Genomic DNA, 8,725 nt, shown 5'->3' with positions numbered 1-8,725 from the left:
GAAGGAGCATCTCCCTCCCAAAGCTGCAGGACGGAGCATGGCAAGACAGACATTGAGGGGCTGGAGCGTGTCCAGAGAAGGGAACTGAGCTGGGAAAGGGTCTGGAGCACCAGGAGCAGCTGGGAAAGGGGCTCAGCCTGGAGAAAAGGAAGCTCAGGGAGGACCTTCTGACTCTCCAAAACTCCCTGAAAAGAGGGTGCAGCCAGGGGTGGGTCAGGCTCTGCTCCCAGGGAACAAAGGACAGGACGAGAGGAAACGGCCTCAGGTTGTACCAGGGAAGGTCCAGGTTGGACATCAGGGAGAATTTACTCACAGAAAGGGTGGTCAGGCATTGGAAGGGGCTGCCCAAGGAGGTGGTGGAATCCCCATCCCTGGAGGAATCCAGGCAATGCCTGGATGGGGCACCCAGAGCTCTGGTGGGAATGCTGGAGCCACAGAGCTCAGGGCAGAGAACAAGATGAGAAGAAGGTTGGGATACACCACAGGACAAGATGATGACCACAATGCTTTATCTGTTCCCCATGTTCGATGTCCACATCCTCCTGGGGGGAATCTGGCCAAGCTCTTCAGTCCTCCAGGGTCCATTTTCTCCCCAGCACCACGGGTCAGCTGGAGGAGGACATGGAATGGGACTCCCTGGCACCTCACGGGCGAGCCAGGCGGGGCCCTGGGCACGCACTCAGGTTGCACAGGAAGCTTTGGCAGCAGTAGGAGGTGTAGGTGATCAGGCCCAGGAGGAAGTTGTGGTGTGGGCAGGTGCTGGAGCACTTCTTGGTGATCCTCTTCCACATGGACAGAGAGCCTGGCCCAGAGAAGGGAGAGGGCGGGTTAGCAGTGGGGTTTTTGGAGTGATCCTTGTGCAGGATGGGGTTGGGTTGACGAGTTCCCATTGTCCCCCCACAGCCCAGGGATTGTTGGTGACCTCCTGCAAAAGGAATTCCATACCCATGCTAGGCATCCAGCACTTCCCAGCATGGATCCTCATATCAAGACCTTTTTAGGTGTACAATGGCAATGTTCATTCCTGGATTTAAATCGCATTTCCAGGCTTCTCCATTTGAGAGAAATCATTATGCTTCCCTCTGTATCTGGCTTGGATCAGAAAATGAGTGACCAGGAAGAGCTGGTCAGTGATTGTTCCCCTCTCTGGGCACTGCTGAGGCCACACCTCAAATCCCGGGGACAGTTTTTGGCCCCTCACTGCAAAAAATCAGGAGCTGGAGCATGTCCAGAGGAGAGAATGGAGCTGGGGAAGGGTCTGGAGCACCAGGAGTAGCTGAGGGAGCTGGGGGGCTCAGACTTGAGAAAAGAAGGCTCAAGGGGGGAACTTTTCACTCTCTACAACTCCCTGAGGGTGCAGCCAGGTTGGGGCTGGGCTCTGCTCCCAGGGAACAAGGAATCAAGGTTCAAATATATTTATTCTTCCTCTGCAGGATCCTTCCTCTTGTCTTAACACCTCCCTGATTTTCCACGCAGGAGTAAAACAACAGCCGAAGAGGACAATCCCAGTGTGTGACGGGGAGAAGGATTTCAAACCTCCAGGAATGCCGGGCCGGGGTTAGGAAAGGCTCCACCTCCCACTTGTGCTTCCCAACAACTCCTCAAGCCCACCACAAACCCAGCCCAGACCTCACACCCCGTTCCTGAGCCCTCTTAGGGGATCCAGAGGCAGCACCCACCGATCCCCACGGAGGCCACGTTGGTGACACAGAACTCGTCCTCATCCGCGCACTTCTCGGCCTTCAGGCAGCTCCAGTTGCTTTGCTCCCAGTTGCAGGTGTAGCAGTACAGGGCGTTTGCTGCGGGAAAGGGACACAAAACAGGGAAGAGGTGACGCCTTAAGCTTCAGCTTTCATGTTTTTCAGATTCTGTGCTGCCCAGGGGTGCAGTTCTGAGCGTCACATTAAGTGTCAGTCAGCTCTCTTCACAGAGCAGGTAGACAAAACAAATCCTTTTCCTGCTGGAGACCAAAGACAACTTTCAGGCCCAAAAGCACGAACAATAGTGGACTGAAGAGCGAAAACAAGAAGGATGGGGCCTCACAACCTGAAGCTGTAATTGGATAGTTAAACCTCAATATGCAAATGGACCAGAACTTATAAAAATGTAAGATCTCGTGACCAGTCAGCCATTTTGTGACTACTCTTAGTCCACCCTGGGTGCAGTCTTGGTCAGGCCCCTGTCCTGCCCAAGGTGGATCCTTAAAGGCCTTTCAGTAAATACCTACTTTATTCTCTAACTCTGTCCAGTCTCTGTTTCAGGTCAGCCTTCCCAAGGCATCAGAGGGAGATGGAATTGTTGTGCCAGCCACAGTGAGGCCCGGAGGAACAGGGCAGGGGTTGTCCCTCTGTGCTGGGCCCTGGTGAGGCCGCGCCTCAAATCCTGTGTCCAGATTTTTCCCCTCAGTACAAGATTTTGAGGGTCTGGAGCATGTCCAGAGAAGAAAACAGAGTTGGGGAAGGGGCTGGAGCACCAGGAGTGGCTGAGGGGGATCAGCCTGGAGAAAAGGAGGCTCAGGAGGGACCTCCTGGCTCTCCACGACTCCCTGACAGGAGGGGACGGCCAGGGGTGGGTCGGGCTCTGCTCCCAGGGAAAAAGGGACAGAACAAGAGGAAAAAGCCTCAAACTACACCAGGGAAGGCTCAGGCTGGACAGGAGGAATTTATTCACGGAAAGGGTGGTCAGGCATTGGAAGGGTCTGCCCAAGGAGGTGGTGGAGTCCCCGTCCCTGGAGGTGTCCAAGGAATGCCTGGACATGGCCCTCAGAGCTCTGGTGGTGATCAAAGGTTGGACTCGAGGATCTTGGAGGCCTTTTCCAACCTAAATGATTCTGGGAGTCTGTGAAATGCCAGCAGCAACAGATGATCCCCTGCTTTTCATGGAATTTCAAATACACAAGGTGCAGGTCTGATAAAAGCCATGGAGCTCAAAGACAGAATCCACTCTTCCCGTGCCACATCCAGCCTGGCCCTGGACACTTCCAGGGATGGGGCAGTCACAGCTTCTCTGGGAATCCTGTGCCAGAGCCTCACCACCCTCACAGGGAAGAATTTTTTCCATATATCCAACCTAAATTTCCCCTCTTTCAGTTTGGTAGGCCAAGGGCACCACGTTTTGATGTGATGCTTGGAGCAGGGAAGGGCAGGGATTCCTGGAGGAGTTTCCAAGCATGTCCCAAGGCCTGGGGTCACTTTTTCTACTTGCTGGGAACTATTAAACTGCAGCCTAATTAGGCAGAAAGCACTGGCAGATGAAGAGGGTTAATTGGGACCTCCACAGCTTAGAAAAGTCAGGCTCCCACGCCTTTGTCTTTAGGTGGGATATCAGTGCCCCCAAAAGAGAAGTCCAGAAATCTGGTTCAAAGGACAAAGAGGATGAGGAGAAGGATTTTTTACTCTTTGCTGTGAGAATTCAGCCCTAGGACACATGCAGTGAATGCTTAATTTTTACTGCCCGGATAATCCAACGTGGATTAGGGCAAGCTTCATTTTGGCACTGAGGACAACCTCCCTGTCTCCCGGGCCTTGTTAACACTTGGAAATCTGTCAGGATCACTGTTCTGGTGAGTGAACAAAGCTAAATAGCAGAAAGGCATTCTTAGGCCACAATGAGCCAGAAATAACTACTCTGAGGAATTCTTTTTCTGCACCAGACGTGTGGCACAATTCCAAGCGCTGGCAAAACCTGTCCCGCTCTCCAAAATGAGGGTAAGGTTTATTCTCTCTGGTCTATAGATGATACAGGATCGTATTCCTTAAAAAAGGCTCTGATTTAATTTACCATCTCTCAGTGAAATAAAATGCACCATCTATAACACAATTACTATGCAAATACCCACCACCATTAACCCGTTCAGCTCACACCCCAACTTCTCCCTAATTCCCTGACTTCGTCCCAAAATCTCTGAAGTCAGCAAGCTGTGGGGTCTCAGAGATTGGTAGAAACAGATGCACAGACCCAGATGTTGGAGGTGTGGCCCTCGTGGACCAGGAACACAGAGCATTGTACTGTCTTCATCAAAATTTAGGAATAACCACAGCCTTGCACCACCCTGATAGGAAAACACCCTGGAAGGTCTCTCAAAGGCAGACCAGTGGTAATTGCCTCCTTTTTTCTGTCTTGTTTCCATAAAAAATCCAGTGAGACAGGGACATTTCCAGTCAAAAAATAAACATTTTCGCACACCCAGACTGAGATTCTAGATTTAAAAACCCCTCAAAACGAGCACTGTGTCCTTCACCGGCGCCATTCCAAGAGCTGAGGAGCTCTCTTCCGTGATTGCTTTCCTTGGATATGAGGCACTCCTACCTTTAAAACACTCAGCTGTACTTTATCTAGGAGCAAACCTCACCTTGAGCTGCAAACAGGACCAAAGCCAGCACCGCAAGGAGGGAGAGCTTCATCTTCACCCGGTCGTCTCCGCAGCCCAGGAAAAACACCCTCACCTGGGGACAGGATATAAATCTTCCCTGCCTTTGGACCAAGTGATGAGGAAGCCAACGATTTGGAAAGAGTGGGCAGGGATCATGGATTAGATGAGAGGCCAGGAATGCACGTGGGTTGTTTTCTCACCTCGGCATTGCCTTCAGGCTGCGCTGGCAATTCCAGGGAGCAGTGAAAGCACTCTGGGAATTCACACCGTTTATTGGGATTAATCCTTTAATTCATCTCTGGTTAGGCCAGCAGTGCTGCTGTGTCTGTCTGGGTGGGGGTTTTGTTCTGATCATCGCATCTGTGGCCAGGTTGTTTCCTTTTCTCCAAGGAAAACGGGAACAAGTGGCGTAAATCAATGGAATTGTCTGGGTGGATTATGCCAAGTCCATTTCCAGGGTTAGACCTGGAGAACTCCCAACATCTACAGTCAGGGTAAACCAAGCTGGATATTCATGGGGGCAGGAAATGCATAACTTGGTTATCTGCAAAGTCTTAAATCATAAAATCATCGAATGGTTTGGGTTGGAATGGACTTCAAAGACCATCTCATTCCAGCCTCCTGCCAAGGACAGGGACACCTTGCAGGTGCCTCCAACCTGGCTTTGAACACTTCCAGCAAGGGTTAAAAATATATTTGTCCCCTTTTCCATGGAGCATCCAATTCAAAGTCCTGCTCAACACCAGCCAGACAAAAATGTTCTCAGCGTTTACGATTTCTCTGCATGGAGAGGGCGGAGCTGGAGCTGATAACTTCATCCCTTCTGGGGCTTCCATCTGACTGCCTGTCCCACTTAGGCTTCCAAGGAAAGAGTAATCAGGATGTTTAGTGCTGGATATCAGCAGATATCTCCATGAATCACCAAGCCACCAAGGAGCAGAGAGGGCAAGGCAGGAGGAGCCCCTTGGAGTGAAGCCACTTGGGCAACCAGGTGTCTGCTTATCTCTTCCTTCTCCATCCTGCAGGAGAAGAGAGCAGAGACTGACGCAGCCTGGGATTTAGAGGATGGAGAAGCAGAAGAGGCAGAGGGTGCAAAAACATGTGGAACAGAGATGGAGGAGGTGAGGGTTAAAATTACTGAGGGTAACATGGTTTTCTTGGCAGGAGCCAAGTGAGACGAGCAAAATTCCGAAACAGAGGAGATGCTCATCCAAGACATTCAGAGCATCCAGTGGGATCAGTCACTGACTAGAGTGAAGGCACGGCCAGAGGAGGTTCAAAGAGACACCAAAACCCACCACATCTTCCATTTCAAGGAAACAAAATCTGGGGGAAATCTTGCAGAGAGCTTTTTTCTGCTCGATTCACAGATATTTTGGAGGTTTCTGACACCACCGACTCTGCTGACGTAAAACCGGATCAACAGGACAGGGAAGTCAGCCCTGATAACCCCAGGGGCATCAGCCATTCCTCACCCATGGATCTACACCTGGGTGTGGAGAGGATAAACCACATCTCTTGCCCAAGAGATGAAACAGTGCCCGGCTCGGGGAGCGTGTGCCCCAGGAATGCCGGAGGAGCTGCGTTGGTGCTGCCAGGTGTCACAAGGCAGTGACCAAAGAGCATAACCTGTCCCAGGGAATAAGGATTGGCCAGCCTGACTCATTGTGGTATCAGGGGTGACTCCTTGGCGGAGTCTGGAAGTCAGCCTGGGAAGACAAGGCTCAGCGTCCTGCAGCAGTGGGAGCACCTTGGAAAAGCTCCATCCTCTCATTTCCACCAGTTTAGCCTGGATTTTTGAGGGAAAAAAATGGAAAAATAATTGTGTTACTCTTCAGTGTGATTGAGATTTAGGACTCCCAACCCCTAGAAGTGTTCAAAGCCAGGCTGGATGGAGCTTGGAGCAATCTGGGATAGTGGAAAGTGTCCCTGCCCATAGCAGGGGGTTGAAACAAGATGGTCTTCGATGTCCCTTTTAACCCAAACCATTCCATGATTAACAACGTTTATTTCCTCAGTCCCAAGGACTGATGACACAAACATCTCCTGCCTGAGACAGATCCAGAGAGAAATCACCAAGTCCAGGGATTCAAATCTGCTCCTCACTGGCAGCCAGCAGAGGATCTCCAAGGCCATGGGAAGTGGTTCCACCACAGCTCCACTGGCAGGAGTGGTTTGAGGGACAAGTGGGATGATGGACAGAAGTGCACAACGGGCCAATTCCCATTTTGGGGGTTGCTGGTGGCACACTGAACCGGATTTTTGGGAAGTTACCATCCCAGCCTTGGGGATGTGTGATGCAGGTGTGAGGTGTGGCACTGCCATGGCTGGCATTTCCTCGGGAGCCTCAGGATGGTGGTGTCACCCTGGATGGCCATCACATGGAAGCAGCGTGACTGGAGCGTGGAAGGCGTGTCTGGGTCAGGGCAAAGGTCTGGAAAAAAGGTGTCTCAGTATCCACAGGCTACAGCTGTGGCAGTAAATTCAAATTTTTCAGGACCATCTCCAGCACAGAGGCCAAGAGGCAGATGTTGGGAACAATCCTTCCTTTGTGCCACCTCCTCTGTTTTATTCCAGATATTCCATGGAGTAATGATGGTTGATCCGTCCTAGAACCTTTCCAGGGAATGTGCCAACAATTAAACCAATTAATTAAATGTTGTGGATGATTTTCCAGGCCAGGGATGTTCCTAGCAACTGTTTATTTCCCTAGCTTAGGTTCATCCTTGGAGATCAGGCCCTTGCAGGCATTTGAATCACATCATTCAGGATGAGAACTTGATCCTGGATTTTACTCTTGATTCCGGAACGCCGCACTACATGCCTGTGTTGGAGCCATGGAAATGTGGCTTTGTTTGCCTGATCTCTGGAATGTTCTGGTTGTTGAATTTTCCTGGATGTAAAACAGAGATTGGAAGTCAAGGAACAGGGATCTGCTCATTTTTTTGGGGAGCCTTATACTGGGTTCTTCTCAAAAATGGCCTCGGAAAAGTATCCACATAGGAATCCCAGTGATGAGGAAGGACAGAAACATCATGGATTGGTCTCGTGGGACCTTTTCCTGTTATATGTCCTGAAGTTTTTACCCACTCAGCATCCCTGTGGTGAGAGGGTAACACACCTGCCTCATCCCTTCTCAGGTGGCATCCCAGAAGATTCCCTGATAATTCCAGCTGTCCCTCTGTTTTGCCATTCCCCACCCAGTCCTTGTGCATTGGAGGTTGCAGGATGGAGTTGGTTTTCTGCTCCAGGGATATTCCAGCCCTAAAAAAACCCACTGAAGCAATTGCAGAGTTTTGCTCCCCATCTTTCATTTTTCTGTGGGGTATTTGAGGGAGGAAGAGGCCAAATATGGCTCCACTTTTTTTCCAGGAATGACAGTGCTTTGAAGGACACGTGGCCCTGGGAGAAGAGGAACTGGATGCACTGAGCACCTCCTGGATAAGTGAGAGCTCCAGCTTTTCCCTTCCTTGACCCAATGACAGTGAATACTGATTTTCCCTTCCTCTTTTTTTCCATCCCTTCTCCACAGGGATTTCTCTGTACTGATCCTGCAAGGCTCCTTCTTTGCCTCCTGCCTGGCTGTGACCTCATCAAAATCAGGACACCAAGGTGCGCTGTCACCACCATGCCCCTGACACAGATCTGGCCTCACCTCAGACCCTCACAGGTGCTCAGATTCCCAGGAAACCAAGTGGACCTTGGAGTTCATCCCACACAGGCTTAAGTCCTTTGCACATCAAATCATGGAAGGATTTGATCCTTGTGGCTGCTCCTACCAATCTCCCACACATTTCCCCATTCCTGGGTGCTCTTCATGTCTATTTCCATGGGGAAGAGACACTCAGGATCAGGAACCAAGCGTGGGCAACCCCAGGCTGGGATACACACCAAGGTGTTGAAATCCTGAGAATTTGCCCATGGGCTCCCTCTCTTCCAAGCAGGACAGGGAAATGGTGCCCCAGGGCCATCCCAAATCCCTGGTTATGGATATTACCTCATTTTATGGTGTCTCCTGTATTGCCCAAATCCCAGCTTGGACCTGGATTAAGTCACACAAAGGATTACACCTATAACTGGGGACATTACTGGGGAGATCCAACACCCCTTCAAGCTTCCCTGTGGCTGGAATCACCTCAGAAGATCAAGGAACCTACACCAAAAATACATGGAAAATCCATGCACAATTCCAAGGGCTATCAAACAGCTGTCCACACTTTTTAACTGTTAATCACTTTTTGTTTAGGTGTTCCTCAGTGTGGCTTTGACCTGATCAAGTAGGACCATCCCTGAAAATCTCATATCCAAAACCCCAGACCTTCTCCAGAGAGGACACTGGAACACCACTGGAGC

At 50.7% G+C, this 8,725-nt stretch overlaps 1 protein-coding gene across 1 annotated transcript; it reads right to left on the bottom strand.

The window, feature by feature from the left end:
* Window positions 1-568: 568 nt before the first annotated feature.
* On the bottom strand, window positions 569-4,403 carry LOC136284759 (lymphocyte antigen 6E-like). Its single transcript, XM_066175128.1, has 3 exons — window positions 4,352-4,403; window positions 1,680-1,799; window positions 569-802 (listed from the first exon to the last, which is right to left on the bottom strand). Exons 1-3 carry the CDS (start codon window positions 4,401-4,403, stop codon window positions 645-647), a joined length of 330 nt encoding a protein of 109 aa, XP_066031225.1. The 3' UTR covers window positions 569-644.
* Window positions 4,404-8,725: the final 4,322 nt, after the last annotated feature.

The sequence above is a fragment of the Chamaea fasciata genome, unplaced genomic scaffold (assembly GCF_029207755.1).
Source record: "Chamaea fasciata isolate MVZ Bird 193981 ecotype frontalis unplaced genomic scaffold, bChaFas1.0.hap1 SCAF_1, whole genome shotgun sequence".
In the NCBI taxonomy this organism is placed as follows: Eukaryota; Metazoa; Chordata; class Aves; order Passeriformes; family Sylviidae; genus Chamaea; species Chamaea fasciata.
This window is presented reverse-complemented; position numbering and strand designations above follow the sequence as displayed.